The sequence below is a fragment of the Muscardinus avellanarius genome, assembly GCF_963383645.1.
Source record: "Muscardinus avellanarius genome assembly, chromosome: 10".
Lineage (NCBI taxonomy): Eukaryota > Metazoa > Chordata > Mammalia > Rodentia > Gliridae > Muscardinus > Muscardinus avellanarius.
Window position 1 is genome coordinate 113,719,012 of NC_137796.1, and position 21,188 is coordinate 113,740,199.

Here is a 21,188-nt window from a genome sequence, read left to right on the forward strand (position 1 = left end):
GGGAGATTCCTAACTGGCGGATTACCTGCCCTGCAGCTGAGAGCCTGTGAGGTCTGTGTGCTTTGAACAGGTGAAGGGACTGGGGATTTTCTGCCTTACAGGCATTTACTCAGGAAGGCCCTCCCCCATGTGTCCTTTACAGTCTCCCAAATCCCAATTTTGAATCTCACGTTCCAGTTGTTGGACCACCCTTGCGGTCCTTCTGCAGATCCCTGGTGACTCATTTACAAGGGGGAAAGAGTCCTAAGGAGGCCAAGACTTGCCTTCTAGTCACGTGCAAGGCAGTAGTGGCCTGACCGAACCTGGCCTCTCTGCTTTGGGCCCTTTCCCTGTGTGGACTGGTGGGTTGAGGGTCTTACGCTCAGGGCTGGCCAGGCACCAACCCACCTGCCCTGAGCCGGCTTCCCACTGCTGAGTGTGTGGCGCCACCTGGTGGCCACCGTGGTTTCTGCTCCCATATGGTTTTCTGCAAGTCCTTTCCACAAAGGCACCTGGTGCCTCAGCTGCCTGGGAAGCTACATTTCTCTCTATGTTGCCACTCCTTGAGCGTTGTGTGTCGTGTGGTTAGTAGGCCTCCGCCTCTGAAGTGGGTCGTACTGCTGATAAGCACGCCCTGCGGTGTTCCTCCCTCCCGAAAGCCTTTTTTCAGCTCTCCTGTCCCAGGAGGCTTCGCTGCCCCTGCCAAGCAGCTGCCAACTGCTGCCTCCCCATCACACTCAGCATCTTTTAACACAGTACACGGACTTATTTATAGGGTTATTGTTTTCTAGACTCAGCTGCAGGTGTATGCCGAGCACCTCCAAGTGGACCTATAAAACCTGAACACCGTGAGGAGGGACAGGCAGGCACAGAGCATGCCAGTGCCCGGCACGTAGTAGGGCTTCCTCAGCAGGCGCTGCACGCACCACCGCAGGGCTAGTCATTGCTCCTCCTTCCTTCTGAGCCCCGTGGGTCGTGATCGTGACTGGACGGCACCCCGCACCCTCAGGTCTGCCTTGTTCCACTGGGTACCATGGGTGAGGCCCGCAGAGACAGCACAAGCAGTCTGCAGCGCAAGAAGCCACCCTGGCTAAAGTTGGACATCCCGGCTGCGGTGCCCCCAGCAGCAGCAGAGGAGCCCGGCTTCCTCCAGGTAGGCCCTGAGCCATGGGGCTGTGGGTGTGCTGCCTCCAGGCGGCTCACCGGATCCTGTTGCACAGCCCCTGCGACGCAAGGCTTTCCTGCGGAGCGTGAGCATGCCAGCCGAATCAGCCCACGTCCCTTCACCCTACCATGAGCCCCGGCGGCCAGTGCTGCAGCGCCAGACGTCCATCACACAGACCATCCGCAGGTACTGCCCTTGCCACCCCAGGCCTGGGCTGGTGTTGGGCACAGGGGCAGGTGCACAGGCCCCGGGGTACTGGGCCGGGTACTCGGCTTTCCCTCCTACCCCGGTTCTCACATTGCCCGTCCTCCTCCTGTCCTGGGGACAGCCTGCTCTCACTCCTACTGTCCCCGCTGGCCGCCCCACCCTAATGCTCGACCCCTCCTAGCCGGCAGGTGCGCTTTGGGCGGGTCCACACCCTGCCCCTCCTGGGTCCCCGGGCTGCCTGCAGGGCTCCCCCGCAGCGCCAGTCTCTCTCTTGGTCCCTGCTCAGGTACCTCAGGCAGGTCGTGAGATTGTGTTTCCTGGCATGTGCATGTTTGTGGCCTCTTGGAAGCTGGCTGTGGTTGGCATTCCCTGCGGCTCCTGATGGCAGGTGCTGGCAGAGCTTTTGTGTTTGCATGTCCAAGGACTGTGGGCAGCCTGCCTGGGCCTGTGGTACCTGCTGTTTGAGCTGTCTGGGGTCAAGTTCCTTCTCTGGACTCAAGGGTTGGGTGAGGGCCGAAGTGGACCAACCCCACTGGGTGAGGAGCTCCAGTGGGGACTGGACTGGCTAACCGTTTAGGGCGGCCGGGGATGGAGCCCACTTGAACTTGAAATTGGATGGGCCCATCCAGACTCTGGGCAGCAGAGGGGAGGGAGCCAGCTGGCTGCCCCGCTGAGCTCTCCCCACACCAGGGGCACAGCTGACTGGTTTGGAGTGAGCAAGGACAGTGACAGCACCCAGAAGTGGCAGCGCAAGAGCCTGCGCCACTGCAGCCAGCGCTACGGGAAGCTGAAGCCCCAGGTCATCCGGGAGCTGGACCTACCCAGCCAGGACAACGTGTCGCTGACCAGCACCGAGACCCCACCCCCACTGTATGTGGGACCATGCCAGCTGGGCATGCAGCGGGTACGCCATTGCCGCGCTTCCTGCAGGCCCCTCTTTGCTCCCCTGAACTGGGCCAGGGGTACAGCCAGTCTGAGCAGAGGAGCTTGCCAGGAAGGCAGTCAGATAGTCCCATGAAGGTACCCACGATACTCCGGGAAGGGAGCCTGGGTCAGTGTCCAGGGTCCAGGGGCTGCACCAGAGGCAGCTCTGATAGGAGATGCCCAGGTGGCCCAGTGGTACAAGGGGAGGGAGGAGCCCTCTGGGAGCTGTGGGTGGGGATGCATCCACCTGGCTGCTCAGGGGCCTGCAAGGGGTGAGGGGAGCAGGAGTTACGCTCCCGATGCAAGGTTTGCATGGGGCAGGGTGTGTTCAGAGCTCCCTCAGCACTGACCCCAGCTCTGACTGCAGTGTCTCCTCACCTCCACCAGATAATAGACCCTCTGGCTCGTGGCAGGGCCTTCCGCATGGCAGATGACACTGCTGATGGCCTGAGCGCCCCCCACACGCCCATCACACCAGGTGCTGCCTCCCTCTGCTCCTTCTCCAGCTCCCGCTCGGGTTTCAATCGGCTCCCTAGGCGGCGCAAGCGTGAGTCGGTGGCCAAGATGAGCTTCCGGGCAGCTGCAGCCCTGGTGAAGGTGGGTAGGGTGAGGGTGGGGGCAGGCAAGCTGGCTGCCAGGTCCCAATACCACCTTCCTCTCAGGGCCGCTCAGTTAGGGACGGCACATTGCGCCGGGCACAACGCCGGAGTTTCACTCCTGCCAGTTTCTTGGAGGAAGACACAGTGGACTTCCCCGAAGAGCTAGACACATCCTTCTTTGCTCGGGTAAGAAGAGCCTGGGATGCCACCCCATCTCCCCGTCTCTGTATCCAGCCTCACCGCACATGTTTGCTCAGGAAGGTGTCCTCCACGAGGAGCTGTCCACATACCCGGATGAGGTGTTTGAGTCCCCATCAGAGGCAGCACTCAAAGACTGGGAGAAAGCCCCAGAGCAGGCGGACCTCACGGGTGGGGCCCTGGACCGCAGCGAGCTTGAGCGCAGCCACCTGATGCTGTGAGTGCAGTGGTGGGTGAGGGGGCACTGGGACACCTCTGCCGGTCAGGAGCAGCTGGGCACGATGCTCCAGAATTCACGGAGCGAGTTGCCAAGTGGTCTGGGAACCGAGCTTGGCCACTCTGGTGGGGGACCATGGGCTGGGCGTGATCCAGGTTTCTACTGACTAGGGGGAAACTTCAGAACTGAGAATCTGGGTGACTCCAGCTGGGAGGAGGAGTGTGACTGGTGGCTAAGGTTCAGAACCTCTGTTGGGTCTGGGCCCGTCTGGGCCACCCCAGAGATATGTGAGGTTGCTCTTTTACCAGTAAGGTAGAGATAAAGCTGCAGGACTTGTCCCTACCTCGTCTTCACTGGTAGCTGATAGCGGGGGCAGGACAGAGACCGACCAGCACTCTGGTTCCACCCAAGAGGACTGGCACCAGGTGGCAGGGGCCGGGCAGGGGGTGAATGTGCTGGCTCCCTCAGGCCCCTGGAGCGAGGCTGGCGGAAGCAGAAGGAGGGCGGCCTGGTGGCCCCCCAGCCCAAGGTGAGGCTGCGGCAGGAGGTGGTGAGCGCTGCGGGGCCCAGGCGGGGCCAGCGCATTGCAGTGCCAGTGCGCAAGCTCTTCGCCAGGGAGAAGCGGCCATACGGATTGGGCATGGTGGGACGGCTCACCAACCGCACCTACCGCAAGCGGATCGACAGCTACGTCAAGCGACAGATTGAAGACATGGACGACCACAGGTAGGCTGCAGGCCGTGCCCCCAGGAGGAGGCTGCGTGTCGGGTGGAGGCTCAGGGCGAGGTTGTGCCCCAGGTTGGCGAGGCGCCCGCTGGTGCTCCACCTGCAGACCTTTCTTCACCTACTGGCTGACCTTTGTGCACTCGCTGGTCACCATCCTAGCCGTGTGCATCTATGGCATCGCGCCCGTGGGCTTCTCGCAGCATGAGACAGTGGACTCGGTGAGCCCCCAGTTCCTTGGGCTAGATGAATGTGGTCTGAGCTCTGGGCCCCTCCTCTCCTCTCTGGGAGAAGAGGGCCCTGTAGCCTGGTCTAATCTGGCTTCTTGGCGTCCCAGGTGCTGCGAAACCGTGGTGTCTATGAAAATGTCAAGTATGTGCAACAAGAAAACTTCTGGATTGGCCCCAGCTCGGTGAGGATGGCGCTGGGGTGGAGCCTGGCCGTGCCAGAGTGGGCTGGGTCTGGGGCTGCTGCTGCAAGTCTTCCTCTCCACAGGAGGCGCTCATCCACCTGGGTGCCAAGTTCTCCCCCTGCATGCGCCAGGACCCACAGGTGCACAGCCTCATCAGCGCTGCTCGGGAGCGCGAGAAGCACTCGGCCTGCTGCGTGCGTAACGACCGGTCTGGCTGCGTGCAGACCTCGGAGGAGGAGTGCTCGGTGTGTGCCTGCGTGCAGCTCCCACGCTGTCCTCCTGAGTCCCTGTTACTTCAGACTTCCACAGGTTCTGCCTGGTTCTTCACCCTGGCAGCTGGCGTTCCACACTGCCTCCAGACTCAGCCTTTGCCTGCCACTGCCATGCCCACGCACCCCACACTCCATTTCCATCCTCGACCACTGACTTTGACTTGATCTTGGTTTGGGTGAACTCCTTTAGCACCTGTCTTGTTTGTAATCCTAGTATTTGGGATGCTGAGATAGGAGGACCACAAGTTTGAGGCCAGTGTGTAACTTATAGAGACCTTATTTCAAAACAAAAGTTAAAAGGGGCCAGGGGTGGTAGAGTACCCTGGGTTCCATCCCAGTACCAAACCAACCAACCAAAAGCTTCTAGGAATTATGTTGTCAAACTCCTTATACCAGAATCTCTCTCGGCATGCATGTGTTTTAGGGGTGTGGACTCACAGGGGTTAGTAGTGGCTTTCCTTTTGACTTCTGACCCTAAGGCCCACATCACTTCAACTGCACTGGGCAAGGGGTGGGCTCTGACCAGAGCTGGCCCTGTGTCCCCACAGTCCACGCTGGCAGTGTGGGTGAAGTGGCCCATCCATCCCAGTGCCCCTGACCTTGCTGGCCACAAGAGGCAGTTTGGCTCTGTCTGTCACCAGGACCCCAGGTCAGTCCCGATGGCTGCCCCTTACCATATAGGTGTTCCCCTTGTTGTTGACTTGGGCGGGACGGTGCCAGTGCCAGGGGCTCCAGCACTCTGACCACATACTGGGCTCATGCAGGGTGTGTGATGAGCCCTCCTCTGAAGACCCCCACGAGTGGCCAGAAGACATCACCAAGTGGCCGGTGAGCGGAGTGGGGATTGTTGAGGAGCCCCGCCTGCCACTCTGGGAGGAGGCCACGCCCCACCCCTAGTGATTCCAGAGCCCACACTGGGCCCTCCCTGTTTGTAGACACCATGTCCCTGGCCTTTGCCCAACCTGTCCACTAACCAAGGCTGCCTCTCCTCAGAGCAGTAGTCAGTGAGGATGGGTGGAAACCTGGAGGCCAGATGACATTATTCATTATTCCAGTTTGACAGACAGCCCAGGTTCAGGGTGTGGTGATCGGCCTGAAATCAAGAGAAGCCAGTTCCCATCCAATGAGCATGCCCATCTTTGCCTCAGGGCTCAAATGGGGTGTGGAGCCAAAAGTTGGGGGAGGCACTGACTCAGATTGATCCCTATTTGTGACCCAGATCTGCACCAAAAACAGTGCTGGGAACCATACCAACCACCCTCACATGGACTGTGTCCTAACAGGTCGGCCCTGCTGTATCGGTACCAAAGGCAGGTGGGTGTGCAAGTACAGGGTGGTGCTTTCCTGGGGCTGTGCCCTTCTCCCGCACTAGTCCTGAAATGACCCAAGATCCCAGGGGGAGTGGGGTAAGAAGGGGCCAACAAAGGTGGTGGGCGAGGCTGAACCCCGTGTGGGTCCTGCCTGGACTCCAGCAGCTTTCCTCTGCAAGGTGGCACTCTCCAAACCCTGCCCGACTTCCCAGGTGTGAGATCACCTCCCGGGAGTACTGTGACTTCATGCGGGGCTACTTCCATGAGGAGGCCACACTCTGCTCTCAGGTAGGCCTCAAGGGCACGCCCATCCTGTCCTCTCAGCCTGTGGGTGCTGACTGACCACTCTGCACAGGTACACTGCATGGATGACGTGTGCGGCCTGCTGCCTTTCCTCAACCCAGAGGTGCCTGACCAGTTCTACCGCCTGTGGTTGTCCCTCTTCCTGCACGCTGGGCAAGTGAAACTGGGCAGGGTGGTTGGCCTCAGGACCGCAGCTGTGGCTGGCTGGAGGTGGAGAGCCAGCATCCCCGCTGAGTGCCCCACCTGTACCCCACGTCCCACAGGGTCTTGCACTGCCTGGTGTCCATCTGCTTCCAGATGACTGTGCTACGGGACCTGGAGAAGCTGGCAGGTTGGCACCGCATAGCCATCATCTACCTGCTGAGTGGTGTCACTGGTAACCTGGCCAGTGCCATCTTCCTGCCATACAGGGCAGAGGTAGGCTGCCTCCTGGGGTGGGGACCTGCCGTGCCCACCCGTGTCGAGCAGAGTGCTCAGCCTGGGAGCATGTTTGGCTCCTCAGCCTGCTTGTGCTGGGCCTTGGGAGGTGGGATGAGATGCCACGAGCCCGGGAGGGTCCCTGACCACACCCACGACCGCTGTCCCAGGTGGGCCCGGCGGGCTCGCAGTTCGGCATCCTGGCCTGCCTCTTCGTGGAGCTCTTCCAGAGCTGGCAGATCCTGGCACGGCCCTGGCGTGCCTTCTTCAAGCTGCTGGCTGTGGTGCTCTTCCTTTTTGCCTTTGGACTGCTGCCCTGGATCGACAACTTTGCCCACATCTCGGGCTTCATCAGCGGCCTCTTCCTCTCCTTTGCCTTCCTGCCCTACATCAGCTTTGGCAAGTTTGACCTGTACCGCAAGCGCTGCCAGATCATCATCTCCCAGGCAGTCTTCCTGGGCCTGCTGGCGGGCCTGGCAGTCCTCTTCTACGTCTATCCTGTCCGCTGCGAGTGGTGTGAGTTCCTCACCTGCATCCCCTTCACTGACAAGTTTTGTGAGAAGTATGAGCTGGACGCTCAGCTCCACTGAGTAGGCTGTGGGTGCTGGCGGCCACAGCCACCTTAGCCTCACAGTCCTGTGGACTCTGCCTGATCCATGTGGGGGCTCATGTTTCTGGAACACAGACCTTTTGTGCCTTGTTCACTTCTGTTGAACCCTTTATACTGCTGGGCATTTGTTATACTAATTCCCACGATAACCTCCTAACTAGTCCCTGACGACCACCTAACGTGGCCAATAAATGGACTGGGAGCGTTTTAGCTGCCACTAACATGACCAGGGCGTCTCCTCCTTCCTGGTCTCTGGCTGAGGGGAGGGAGGCCCTGCAGGCCCCTGGCCTCTGGCAAGAGTTCCCCAGAACCGGGAGCTAAGTGATGAGAGCCACTGGCACTTCCGGCTCCCCCTAGTTGCTTGGCCAGGTGGCCACCTTGCTCCTCTTCCTTAGTGGGAGTGGAAGCCAGCGATGGAGCACAACCTGGGATGCGCTGCTACACTTCCCCTTGCCAGACTGGAAGGCATGCAACCACACACAGCACCTTCGTTTCCTATCCCATGCTGCCCCCTTCCCACTGCGCCTGGGGACGGCACTGCTGTAGGGAACCCTGTGCGTGGGGCTGGAGGCATCATCCCTGCCCGTGTCCGTGCTGCATGCTGGCTCCCACTGCAGGCCGATTCCCCTCACTCAAGTAGAACCAGAATGCCAGTGTTCTGCCTTTCATTTCTGCTCTGGTCTTACCCCTGCTGTGGAGATCATGGCAGCAGACATGTGGTATGGCATCTTGGACTCAGGACTCACCTGCCCAGCTCTCTGCACTAACCTCCCCTGGCAACGGGGTAAATCCAGTCCCTCCGACACAGGATATTATCTGACTGTTCAAAATACGAAGCACATAGGTTTATTTTGCACATAGAGTCAGGCCCACAGCCGTGGTCAGTGACCAGGGCCTTCAGGCCCACCCAGTCCAAGTCCCAAAGGTCCCAGGTTCATGCTGACCATTCCGGCTGATGCTAAAGGCGTGGCCACTCCAATACCAGGAGGGCTCCATCCTGTTGAAAAGGCCTGACCACCAGTGAATAGAGATGTCCTTGTCTGTGATTCACTTTTGCCTCAGCTTTTTGATGAAGGAAACTTCATCCCGATTCCGGATACCATAACTGAAAGAGAAGGAAAAATACAGTGTCTGATCTACGGAAGGGTCATTTGTGACTCCTCACCTGAAGCTTGTGAGGGACCAAGAAAGAATAAATGGGAACGACTGGCATCCAGGAAGATCGAGGGTGGTGCAGCCATTCTCCACGGACCCACACCGCCCATGGCCCGCCTTTCACCTCCACATCTGGTCTCCTTTCCTCCCCCTGCATCGTGCAGCCCTGGTGCCCCTCCTCTGCCTACCATTCTCCTTGTGGGCCGGCCCGAGGAATATCCAAAGGAAGGTGTCAGGCCAGCCAGGGCCCTTCCCACGCTAGCCCTCTGGCAGAACATGGGCACTAGAGGGCAACAGACCAGATGGCTCTGTAGCTCAAGGAGGGGCCTGAACTTACTCTCGGAGCTTCTTTCTGTCATCTGTGAGCTTCTCTCCTGCAGAGATCAAATGGTATGTCCTCCACACATACGACCTGCAAGAGGTGGACGGGTGAACCATTAGCCCTGAGCAGGGAGAGCTGAGCAGCTGCTGGGTGACAGACACTTGTGTGCTTAGCCCGCTGGAACCTAGGGCAGCTGGGCCAAGTAGGTCGCTGATGAAACAGGTGACATTACTGAGGCTCAGCGAACAGGGTCTATAGAAGTGTAAGGGCTGACAGCGCCCAGGGAGGGGACAGAGGCCACTGGCATGTGGACCACTCAACTAGGGAGAACACTTCTGGACGTGCCCGTGCCCCAAGGCTTAGTAAAGACCCAGTGGTGACGCTGATGAAAGAGTGTGGAGTCAGGTGTGGTGATGTAGGCTTGTAATCACAGTACTGGGTAGGCTGACACAGGAGGATCACAAGTTCACGGCCAGCCTCAGCGACATGGCAAGACCCTTCGCAACTTGTGTGACCCTGTCTCAAAATGAAAATAAAATGGGGCTGGGAGTGTCGTTAGAGGTGGAATGCTCCTGGCTTCAGTCCCTAGCATAACACATGCAAAAGAAGGTAAAGGCCCAATAATAATTACTTAAATAAACTGGGCGTGGTGGTGTACTTTTGTAATCTCAGTACTTGGGAAGCTGGGAAAGGAGGATTGCAGGTTCCAAGCCAGCCTTAGCAACTTAGGCTCTGCTTAAAAAAAAAAAAAAAAAAAAAAAAAAAAAAAAAAAAAAAAAAAAAAAAAATAGGGCTGAGGGTGTAGCTCAGAGGTAGAATGCCCCTGAGTATGATACCCAGTACCTCCCCAACCCCACAATGCTGGGTGTGGTGGTGCACGCTTGTAATCCCAGCATTTGGGAGGTTGAGACAGAAGGATCATTGTTCACAAACAGCCTCAGATACTTAGGGAGCCCCTTTGGAACTCAGGGAGACCCTGTTTCAAAATAAAGAATAAAAATAGGGCTGGGGGTATAGCTTGGAGGTAGAATGCCCCTGGGTTCCATCCTTAGTACTGGAAAAAAAAAAAAGTGGTGCTTGCAGCAGCCTTAGAAAGGGTTACAGTGAAATCGGGCATGGTAGCGCACACTTGTAATCCCAGCATTTGGGAGGCTGAGACAGAATCGTGGCTCGTGACAGCCTCAGCTACTTAGTGAGGCCCTTTGCAACTCAGTGAGACCCTGTTTCAAAATAAAGAATAATAGGGTTGGGGTGTAGCTCGGAGGTAGAATGCCCCTGGGCTCTACCCCTAGGACCTCAAACGACGAGAAAGGGGTACAGTGTTAAGAGCTGCTGCTACACTTACCAGCTGATGTGCTGAATGCCCCCTTCACGCTCCTGCTTGAGCTGCACGTATCTCTGGAGGGCCTTCTTCAGGTCCAGGACTGTGGCATTCTGCACTACGACCACAGCTGTAAGCAGGGACACAAGTGGAAGAAGACCCGTGTGGAGACCCACAGTTAGAGACTTACAGAGCAGGAGAAGAATCCAGTCCCTGTCAGGATCTGCTCTGCTTGGCCGGTCAGGTTTGTGGTTGCCCCAATACCCTGAGCATGGCTCCCTCTATTTCCACTGACTACCCTTTCCTTCCTGTCCATGTGAAAGCTTAGGCCTAAAGAAAGGAGTACAGAACTGGGTGTGGGAGCACTTATAATTTCAGTCTTGGGAGGTTGAGACAGGAGGATCACAGGTTTGAGGACAACCTCAGCAAATAGTGAGATTTTCATTAACCTAGCAAGACTCTATTTCAAAATAAAAATAAAACAGGGCTGGAGGTAATAAAATAGCTTGGAGGTAGAATGCCCTGGGTCCAATCCCTACTGCCCCCCCACAGTAGTACAGCACTTACGCATCACTTCTCCGTCCATCTTGCACACTCGGACTGTCATTGCTTGGCCGTATTCTAGTGCTATCTGAGAATTGACCTCCTCCAAAGTCACCTAGGAAAGATCAAAAGGGGAGGCAGTAACCCTTACTCTCTACCACCCCAAACAACAAAGAAAAACAAGTGGATAGTGGTAAAAAGAAAAAATGGTGCCCACTTGTGAAGGGCAAAGAAGGGCTTTCACCTATATTTTAGGGTTTCCCAGTTTTTCAGTACCTCATTCTCATGTCCTACCCGCCTTTTTACTTAAAATGCTGACGTGAACAGAGGCTCTGGAGAAAGGTGCAAAGAATCAGGGGAAATAAGCCATCTGAAGATGAGGCTGGACACGGAAAGAACTGAACTCCGAGGCTGCCAGTTTACCCAGAGTCCCTGATCACTGGCATTCAGCCAGGGAACTGAGAAGTGAGGCAGGTATGCAAAGCTTACCACGAAGAAATGGCAATGAGAAAAAAATTTTTTTGGTACTGGGGATTGAACCTAGGAGTATTCTGCCTCTGAGCTACACCCTTTTTATTTTTTACTTTTAAATAGGTTTTTAAGTTTTTTATTTTGAAATAGGTTCTCACGAAGTTGCTGAGGCTGGTCCAAAACCTGTGATCCTCCTGTCTCAGCCTTCCAAGCACTGAGATCACAAGTGTGTGCCACCATGCCCAGCAATAACTTTTCTTTTGGCACTGGGGATTGAATCTAGGGATATTCTACGTCCAAGCTACAACCCAGACCCATTTATTTTTTATTTTGAGACAGGGTCTTGCTAAATTGTGAGAGTTTCACTGTGTTGCTGAAGCTGGCCTTGAACCTCTGAGCCACCTGCCTCAAACTCTCAAGTACAGGGATTACAGGCCTCAGCAATTTAGTGAAGCCCTCCGTAATTTTAATGAGACGCTGTTTCTAAATAAAAAAGATAGGGCTGGGGGTGTAGCTCGGAGCTAGAATGCCTCTGGGCTCAATTCCCAGTACCCCTCCCCCCAGACCTTGGTTGTTTCGTTTCCCACGGACTTTCCGCATCAACTCTGACTTTTTATTTTTTTGGTGGTACTGGGGTTCCTGGAAACCCTTCTACCTCCGGGCTACACTCCCAGACCTATTTTTACATTTTTATTTGGAAACAGGGTCTCTTAAGCCAGAGCGGCTGGCTTCGAACCTGCGCGATCCTCCCGTCTCCGCCTCCCAAGCGCGGGGATTACAAGCGTGCGCCACCACGCCCGGCATCACCTCTGACTTTTAAACTAGTACGTTAGAACGCCATTTACCAAGGCGAGGGAGTGTCTCGGCATCCCAGGCCTAGCCCAGGCCGAGCCTCTCGCTAATGCAGAGGCGCCTGCTTCCAGCCGGGCCACGACCGACCGTGCGCCCCGCGGGCGCAGTCCGTGCGCACCTGGATCGGCAGGTCGCAGAGCAGAGGGTCCTGCACCACCATGGCGAGACCCTCTTGGAACACGTCCACGGCCTCGGAGTGCGGCAGCGCCTCCTCTTCATCCTCCTCGTCCTCCTGCTCCTCCGGCCGGCGCGAAACCTCCGGTTCTTCCAGGGCTGCCCGCAGGCCGCCGGACTCCGCCGGCCCTAAGAGTCCGCAGGGGTGGCGGAGCCCGCAAGTACTTGTGCGCCAGCCCCTGCCAAGCAGCGGCCTTTGGTGCGCCGAGAAGCAGCGCCTGCGGCGACCAATGAGAGTGCGAGGCTGCCTGCCGCGAAGCCGGCTGGGAGCTCGAGGCGGCGAGCCTATAGGTGGACCGGAGGGCGGGGCGGCGAAAGGCAGCGACCAATCAGAATCACGAGCCGCCTGCGTAGGCCGGCTGGGAGCGTGGATGCGGCGAGCCCATAGGTGGGCCGGAGGGCGGGGCGACCTCAGCGACCAATCAGAAGTGCGAGCCGCCTGCGTAGGGCGGGCTGGGAGCGTGGAGACGGTGCTTCTGTTCGGAGGCGAGGAGGTGCGCGGCTTCCTTAGCGCGCAGGCTGGCGGTGAGAGGCGGCCGGGCGGGATAGGGGCCATGCTGCTCTTCTGTCCCGGCTGCGGGAACGGGCTGATCGTGGAGGAGGGCCAGCGCTGCCACCGCTTCGCCTGCAACACGTGCCCCTACGTGCACAACATCACCCGCAAGGTGGGCGCCCGCGGGCCGCGCCGCCGAGCCAGCGTCGCTCGCGCGGTCGCCTGGCCGGGACGCCGTGGGACCCCGGCGGGCCCCTCGCCCGCGCGCGCCTTCGCGGTGGTCGCCGCAGTGGGAACGAGTTAGGGCTGGCCGGACCCACTCGCACCGCGCTCGAGACCTGCCGCGGGTCCCGCCGGCTCCGCCCTGCTTCTCTGACCCTCAAGCCGTTTCTCTTTTGCTCCAGCCTCAGGCTCTGATTCCTGGAGGATTTCCCGTGGTCACTTGGCCGGCTCACTCTTCCCCTAGAGAGCCACCTTACTTACTGGCCCTGTCTCTACTTAAATGGTTACTCTGCTTAAAATTGCAAGCAATTCTGAGCTTACTCTCTTTTCCTGCTGTATCTTTCCCACGGGACTTATTACTAAAGTATTACACATCTTATTAATACTAGGACATAATTTATCATTGCCTATAAAATTTATTTTGACACAATTTAAATTTTTTCGTGTAATAAGATACTCATAAATACAACATAAAAAGTATATCAAAGTTGGGTGACAATATTTATGATGATACATGATAATACTTGAAAAGTTTAATTTGGGTATATAATTAATTCATATGTTTTTACCTCTATTCATTTTGACTTAAAAAAAGAAGAAATGCAAGTAGTGAAAGAATATTTACTAATCTAAAGAAAAATAAGACAAGATTTTTGGATTTAAAATTTTAAAATGTCAATCATAGTTATGGTAGACAAAAGATGGGAAAAATAAAAGCCATTTGTACACTCTCCCCAAATGGGATTGCTCATTGTACACATCTCTCTGCTGTCCTGTCTGGTTTTAGTTTTTTTTATTTTATTTTTTCTCTTTGAACTGTAGTTATTTTTTTACACAAATTTTTAATTGAAAATAAATGGTATAATTTCAACTGTACTTGGTGCCCTCCCCCCCTGCCCCAGCCCCCCCCCCAATGATTGTCCAGGGTAATCATGCCATATTCATACTTTTACACATATTCGGATGTAGACCCTTATTAATCAAGTTCAGCCTTCCTCCTCTCCTATCTTTCCATTCTAACTTTGCTGAGATTTCCCCTCCATTATCTGGAGTCCCTCTGGTATCCCCTTTGTTCCCTAGTTTGGGCATATTAGAGGAAACATATGAATACTAGGACATAATTTTAAGAGCGCAGGGAGTTTTCTGTTTTGTCTTGCATGTTCCAGCCTGAATGCTTGGAGTAGAATGTACAATATAGTAAGTGTTCTGAAAGTGGAGGATGCATATTTATTAAAATGTGTCATTTTTCCTTGCTAATCCAGCTTTACTTCTTAGAAGGTAGGGCACATCGGTGCTGCCTCATTTTTGTTTGCTTGTGCTACTGGGGTTGAGCCCAGGGCACTCCACCACTGAGCTACACCCCTAGCCCTTTATTTTACTTTGAGTCAGGGTCTTAGTACTTGGTGACGTCAGCCTTGACCTTGCAGGCTCTGTCCCTTGCCCAGGTGACAGGCACCGCACCCCCGCTGCGTCATTTCTTTCTTTTTTGTACTGGGGATTGAACCCACGGGTACTATGCTTCTGAGCTACACCTCCAGCCCTTTCAGTCATTCGTTAATTAATTCTTGTGTGGGGTGCTAAGGATTGAACCTATTCTACCTCTGAACTACGTCCTCAGCTCGCTCTCGCTCACGCGCGCTCTCTCTCCCTCTCTCTCTCTCTCTCTCTCTCCTCTCTCTCTCTCTCTTTTGGTGGTACTGGTGTTCCTGGAAACCCTTCTACCTCCAGGCTATACTCCAGACCTATTTTTATTTTTATATTTTGTATTTGGAAACAGGGTCTCTTAAGCCCGGCCTCCTCAGCTATTTTTATGTTATTGTTTTGAAACACCGTCTGCTGGGTTGCTGAGCCCATCATCCGACCTGCAATGCGCCTGGCCTAATCTCCCAAATACTGGGATTATAGGCATATGCCACCATGTCTGGTTTATTTTTAGTTTGAAACAGGGTCTTGCCAAATTTCCGACACCAGCCTTGAACCTGCAGTCTTCCTGTCTCAGCCTCCCTAGCACTGGGATTACAGGTGTGTGCCATCTTTCCCAGCCTACCTCATTCTTAATATTTGCATACTGCACTTTATAGCTGTGTGGCAGGAGTTTAGATAGTCTCAAAATATGGAAAGATGGTAGCCGGGCATGGGGGCACACGCTTGTAATTCCCGCGCTTGGGAGGCGGAGACAGGAGGATCGTGCAGGTTCGAAGCCAGCCGCGCTGGCTTAAGAGACCCTGTTTCCAAATAAAAATAATATAAAAAATAGGTCTGTGAGTGTAGCCCGGAGGTAGAAGGGCTTCCAGGAACCCCAGTACCCCCCCAAAAAAAAAATATATATATGGAAAGATGAATTCTTATGTATTACTGAAGTTTCAGGAATGTCTGATAAAACTTGGAAAGAAAACAAATATGGCCTGCTTTGGAAGTTGCCTGCCTGGGGAAGTGGCTGGGCGACCTGGTACGAGTGGGCTGCAGTTGTCTTTGTTTCTGTCATCTCAGCTTGTTAGGTATCTTAGAGGTCACACTAAGCTGCAGTCTTTATAAAGGTCTCTGACAGTTGTATCTCCTGCTTGGAGGACATCCTAGTCATGGAACTTCTCCATGGAGTGTGCTGTTCTGTGAGGAACTTTGGTTTTGTTTGGCATCTCTGCATTCTTTGTGGAGGGATGGCAGTCAAGGGACCGCTTGAGGGCAGTGGTGGTTTGGTGGCCCATATGTTTCTTTTAACCTACTTGGAGTCCAACAGGCTTTTTATTTGTGTTTTAGGTAACAAATCGGAAGTATCCAAAGCTAAAAGAAGTAGATGATGTACTTGGGGGAGCAGCTGCCTGGGAGAATGTTGACTCTACTGCAGGTGAGAGGGAACACCTTTTCTGTTACTGTGCTGTGGCAGCTTTGATGTTGCTGACTCCATTCCATGTTGGAGTCTATAATGTACTTCTCTTTTTTTGTGTGGGTGGTATTGGGGATGAGTTACATCCCCAGGCCTGTTTTTCCTGTATTTTGAAACAGGGTCTCACTAAGTTGTGGAGGGCCTCACTAATTGCTGAGGTTGGCCATGGACCTGAAATCCTCCTGTCTCAGCCTGCCAAAAAGTACTAGGAATACAAGCATGTACCACTGTGCTTGGCCTTTTTATTTTTGCGGTACTAGGGATGGAACCCAGAGGCATTTTACCTCCGAGCTACACCCCCAGCTCTATTTTTTATTCTTTATTTGGAAACAGGGTCTCACTGAGTTGCAAGGGCCTCACTGAGTAGCTGAGGGTGTCCGCAAACCTGGATCTTTCTGTCTCAGCCTCCCAAATGCTGGGATTACAAGTGTGTGCCACCACACCTGGTGCCTGGCCTATTTTTATTTTTTATATATTTATATTTTTTTGAGGTACTTGGGATTGAATCCAAGAGCATTCTACCACCAAGCTACACCCCTGTCCTATTTTTTATGCTTTTTACTTTTGAAACAGGGTCTCATTGAGTTTTGGAGGGCCTCAATAAGTAGCTGAGGCTGGCTGTGAACCTACAATCCTCCTGTCTCACCCTCCAACTATTAGATCAGACCCACTCTAAGATGTACATTTATTTATTTATTCTATTTATTTATTTATTTACGTATTTATTTATTTATTTATTTATTTATTTATTTATTTTTGTGTCTGGTACTAGGAGTGGAACCCAGGATCCTTCTACCTCTGGACTATATCCCCAGACATTTTTTTTTTTTTTTTTTTTTTTTTTGCGGGTCTGGGGTGGAACACAGGGCATTCAACCTCCGAGCTACACCCCCTGCCCTATTTATTTATTTTTTTGGTGGTACTGGGGTGGAACCCAGAAGCTTTCTACTCCCAGACCTATTTTATACTTTATTTGGAAACAGGGTCTCACTAAGTTGCTGAGAGCCTCACTAAGTAGCTGAGGCTGGCTTCGAACCTGTGTGATCCTCCTGTCTCAGCCTCACAAGCGCAGGGATTATAAGCGTGCACCACCACGCCCGGCTCCCCTGCCCTATTTTTTATTCTTTATTTTGAAACCGGGTCTCACTGAGTTGCAGAGGGCCTCACTAAGTAGCTGAGGCTGTCCGCAAACCACGATTCTGAATGCTGGGAGCCTCCTGAATGCTGGGATCCCCAGACCTCTTTTTATATATTATTTGGAAACAGGGTCTCACTAAGTTGCTGAGAGCCTAAGTAGCTGAGGCTGGCTTCAAACCTACTATCCTCCTGTCTCGGCCTCCCAAGTACTAGGATTACAAGTGTGTGCCATCACGCCCGGCTTTATGATGTACTTTTTGATATAGGTGTCTAAAACTGAAAAATATGTCTTTAAAATATTTGTTATTATTTAAATTTTTTGCACATTTGTTGTCGTTGTTTTGTTCTGGAGATTGAACTCAGGGCATTCTGTCTTCTTTCTTTTTCCTTTTGAGTCCTTGCTAGAATCTCCTTAATGTTCCATTCATAGCAACACAGGCTTTTTCCAGCATTCAGTTTAAAACTGATCGACCAGGTACTTTATCCGCATATGGTGGGTCGCATGAGTCTTGGGAGGCTGAAGTGGGAGGATTGCTTGAGCCTTGGAGTTCAAGGCCAGCCTGGACAGCATTATGAGAATAAATAAAAATATAAATGTTCCAGGCCGGGCGTGGTGGCGCACGCTTGTAATCCCCGTGCTTGGGAGGCCGAGACAGGAGGATCACGCGGGTTCGAAGCCAGCCGCGCGCGCTGGCTTAGGAGACCCTGTTTCCAAATAAAAAAATGTAAAAATAGGTCTGGGAGTGTAGCCCGGAGGTAGAAGGGCTTCCAGGAACCCCAGTACCACCAAAAAAAAAAAAAAAAAAAAAAAAAAAATATATATATATATATATATATATATATAGTGTGTGTGTGTGTGTGTGTGTGTTCCAGCTTCTGCCAAACAGGCATTTTGCTACAGTAGCACAAAACAGGCTAAGATGGTTGCATTCCATTTTATTTATTTATTTATTTATTTATTTTTTATTTTTTGCGGGTCTGGGGATGGAACCCAGGGGCATTCAACCTCCGAGCTACACCCCCTGCCCCATTTTTTATTCTTTATTTGGAAACAGGGTCTCACTGAGTTGCGGAGGGCCTCACTAAGTAGCTGAGGCTGTCCACGAACCGCGATCCTCTGGTCTCAGCCTCCCGAATGCTGGGATTTACATTCCATTTTAAGCTTTCAGCAGTCTTCAAGCTGATTAAAGGAGGAGAGTGGGAGGATTGCAGGTCTCCTTGGTTTCCTGATGCTAGTGCATCATGGGAATGGTGTCACTATTTCCTCGTGCTACTGCATCATGGGATGATGTCACTATTTCCTCGTGCTAGTGCATCATGGGATGATGTCACTATTTCCTCGTGCTAGTGCATCATGGGATGATGTCACTATTATAGATTTACCACAGCAAGGGAGGCCAGATGAGCAGGGGTCTTGTCAGCATACTCTTCACAGCATCTTGCTTGTGTAATGTGGGTCTCTTGGTTTTCTTCATTGCCAGAGCCATGTCCCAAATGTGAACATCCTCGTGCTTACTTCATGCAGCTTCAGACGCGCTCTGCAGATGAGCCAATGACTACCTTCTACAAGTGCTGCAGCGCCCAGTGCGGATACCGCTGGAGGGACTAGGGCCCAGCTGGCCCAGATGCTTCAGTGTTTGCTCACCTCGTCCCCCAAGGTGGATTCCCATCTAGGACCGAGTTGTGTGTCCTAAGGGTCTTGGCTAGTGTAGTGGGAGGCTAATCCTTTAGGGTTGGTGGGCCAGGGTGCCAAGAAATGTAGCCAGGAATTCTTTCTGTGGGGAGGAAACCCTTAAGGAAGGGTACTCGGTTTAAGGGCCTGTTTTTTTCCCATTTTTACATTTACTAGGCAGTTGACATTTCCTGACCAGCTCCAATATTGCACTGTTTGCACAATTTAGTACATTAAATGCCCCTGAATATTTAACTATTAGTTGTCAACTTACTTAGCTGCACATGGTAGCCCACACCTATAATGCCAGTATTTCGTAGACGACAACAGCAGGATCAGTGGTTTGAGGCCACCCTGGGCACCTTAGAGCCTCAGCAATGTATTGAAACTCTGTTTCAAAATAAAAAGGTGAAAAGCTATGGGTGGGCTCAGAAGTAGAATGCTCCTGGCTTCCATCCCCAGTACAACCCCCCAAATAAAAAACAGAAGGGGTTGTGGATGTAGCTTACAAATGGAATGCCCTGAGTTCAATCCTCAGTACCCTTCTCCCCCAAATTGGAAAATTGTAAACTAAATAAAAATTTATTCTGAGCTGGATGTGGTGGTACATGCTTGTTATCCTAGTAGACTAGAGGCTAAAACAGGAGGATCGTAAGCCGGGCGTGGTGGCGCACGCTTGTAATCTCAGCGCTTGGGAGGCTGAGACAGGAGGATCACAGGTTCAAAGCCAGCCTCAGCTACTTAGGCTCTCAGTAACTTAGTGAGACTCTGTTTCCAAATAAAGTATAAAATAGGTCTGGGAGTATAGCCTGGAGGTAGAAAAGCCCCTGGGTTCCACCCCCAGTACCGCCCCCCCCACACACACACACAAGGAGAATTGTAGGTTCTCGGCCAGCAATTTAGGCCCCTTGCAACATAGACCCTATTTCCAAAACAATAACAACAAAAAAATAGGTCTGGGGTGTAGCTTAAGAGGTAGAATGCTCCTTGGTTCAATCTTCAGTATTACACATACACAAAATTCTGGATATTTTATAAAAACGAACTCTAATAATTGACCTTTTAATGTTTTAAATACTTTAAGAAATAGATCAAGCTGGGCGAGGTGGCGCACACTTGTAATCCCAGCATTCGGGAGGCTGAGACGAGGATCGCGGTTCGTGGCCAGCCTCAGCTACTTAGTGAGGCCCTTTGCAACTCAGTGAGACCCTCTTTCCAAATAAATATTAAAAAATAGGGCTGGTGGTGTAGCTCGAAGATAGGATGCCCTTGGGTTCAAACTCCAGTACTGAAAAAGGAAAAAAAAAAAAAAAAAAAGAAATAGATCAAAGCACAGTGATTTCCCTACATTTACTACTAAGGTTTAAACAGGTGACAGAATTGTTTTTCTTTCTTTTGTTTCTTTCCTTCTTTCTTTCCCTTTCTTTCTTCCTTCCTTCCTTCCTTCCTTCCTTCCTTCCTTCCTTCCTTCCTTCTTTCCTTCTTTCCATACTGGATAGAACCCAAGGACATTCTACCTCTGAGCTACACCCCAGCCCTATTATTATTTTTTTTTGTGGTACTGGGGATGGAACCCAAGGACATTCTATCTCTGAGCTACACCCTCAGCCCTATTTTTTAGTCTTTATTTGGAAACAGGGTCTCACTGAGTTGCAAAGGGCCTCGCTAAATAGCTGAGGCTGTCCACCATCCTCCTGTCTCAGCTTTCCAAATGCTGGGATTACAAACATAGGCCACCACTCTCAGCCAGCCCTATATTTTATTCTTTATTTTGAAACAAGGTCTCACAGAGTTGCAAAGGGCCTCCATTAAGTAGCTGAAGCTGGCTGGAAACTGCAGTCCTCTTGTCTCAGCCTCCCGAGTGCTGGGATTATAAGTGCATGCCACCACACCTAGCTTATTTTTTATTTTGAAATAGTCTCAGTAAGCTGCTGAGGCTGGCTCCCCACTAGTGGGGCTATAGGTGGTGCCACCATGCCCAGCTTCTTAATCTCTTTTTTGTTGTTGTTTTGTGATATTGGGGATTAAACCCAGAGGCTAAACTGGAGGCTAAAACAGGAGGATTTTAAGCTATACTCTAAACCCATTTTATTTATTTATTTTGTTTTGAAATAATTTTGTTAGGTTCTCACTGAGTTGCTGAAGTTGGTCTCAAACCTGAGACCCTAGTGTCTTAGCCTCCCAAGTGCAGGGATCATAGGCATGCACCACGATACCCAGCCAATCTTCTTAATAGTGAGATCTCACTTAGCAATCACGGGGCTTAAATTTCTTTTGATACAGATCTTTCTTTCTTTCTTCTTCTTTTTTTTTTTTTTTGGTACTGAAATTGAACCCAGGGACATTCTACCCAACCCTTTTTATTTTGAAAGAGGGTCTTGCTAAGTTGTTGAGGCTAGCCTTGCACTTGCAATCCTCCTGTCTCAGCCACCTGAGTCATTGGTACTGCAGACATGAGCCACTAAACCCAGTCAAGTTTTTACTCTGTTTATTTGTTTTTGTTGTACTGGGAATTGACCTAGGGGTATTCTACCTCTGAGCTATACCCCAGACCTATTTTATTTTTTATTTTGAAACAGTGTCTTGCTAAGTAGCCAGGGGGATGC

At 52.4% G+C, this 21,188-nt stretch overlaps 3 protein-coding genes across 4 annotated transcripts; 2 read left to right on the forward strand and 1 right to left on the reverse strand.

The window, feature by feature from the left end:
* Nucleotides 1-1,012: 1,012 nt before the first annotated feature.
* RHBDF1 (rhomboid 5 homolog 1) lies at nucleotides 1,013-7,316 on the forward strand (the record flags this gene model as incomplete). Of its 2 annotated transcripts, XM_080704110.1 has the most annotated exons (18): nucleotides 1,013-1,132; nucleotides 1,200-1,330; nucleotides 1,533-1,637; nucleotides 2,042-2,255; nucleotides 2,663-2,872; nucleotides 2,938-3,060; nucleotides 3,132-3,289; nucleotides 3,758-4,015; nucleotides 4,122-4,233; nucleotides 4,350-4,424; nucleotides 4,508-4,669; nucleotides 5,245-5,345; nucleotides 5,461-5,524; nucleotides 5,916-6,010; nucleotides 6,219-6,294; nucleotides 6,362-6,462; nucleotides 6,573-6,726; nucleotides 6,897-7,316. In XM_080704110.1, the coding sequence occupies 18 exons, from the start codon at nucleotides 1,013-1,015 to the stop codon at nucleotides 7,314-7,316; spliced, it is 2,679 nt and encodes an 892-aa protein (XP_080560236.1). The 2 variants fall into 2 exon arrangements, with proteins under 2 accessions (XP_080560236.1, XP_080560237.1); XM_080704111.1 differs by lacking the exon at nucleotides 1,533-1,637.
* A 1,067-nt stretch (nucleotides 7,317-8,383) lies between these two features.
* On the reverse strand, nucleotides 8,384-12,160 carry SNRNP25 (small nuclear ribonucleoprotein U11/U12 subunit 25; the record flags this gene model as incomplete). Its single annotated transcript, XM_080704225.1, has 5 exons — nucleotides 8,384-8,441; nucleotides 8,829-8,903; nucleotides 10,159-10,264; nucleotides 10,702-10,792; nucleotides 12,119-12,160. The coding sequence occupies 5 exons, from the start codon at nucleotides 12,158-12,160 to the stop codon at nucleotides 8,384-8,386; spliced, it is 372 nt and encodes a 123-aa protein (XP_080560351.1).
* Nucleotides 12,161-12,728: 568 nt separating this feature from the next.
* Nucleotides 12,729-18,519, forward strand: POLR3K (RNA polymerase III subunit K; the record flags this gene model as incomplete). Its single annotated transcript, XM_080704649.1, has 3 exons — nucleotides 12,729-12,839; nucleotides 15,647-15,734; nucleotides 18,392-18,519. 3 exons carry the CDS (start codon nucleotides 12,729-12,731, stop codon nucleotides 18,517-18,519), a joined length of 327 nt encoding a protein of 108 aa, XP_080560775.1.
* Nucleotides 18,520-21,188: the final 2,669 nt, after the last annotated feature.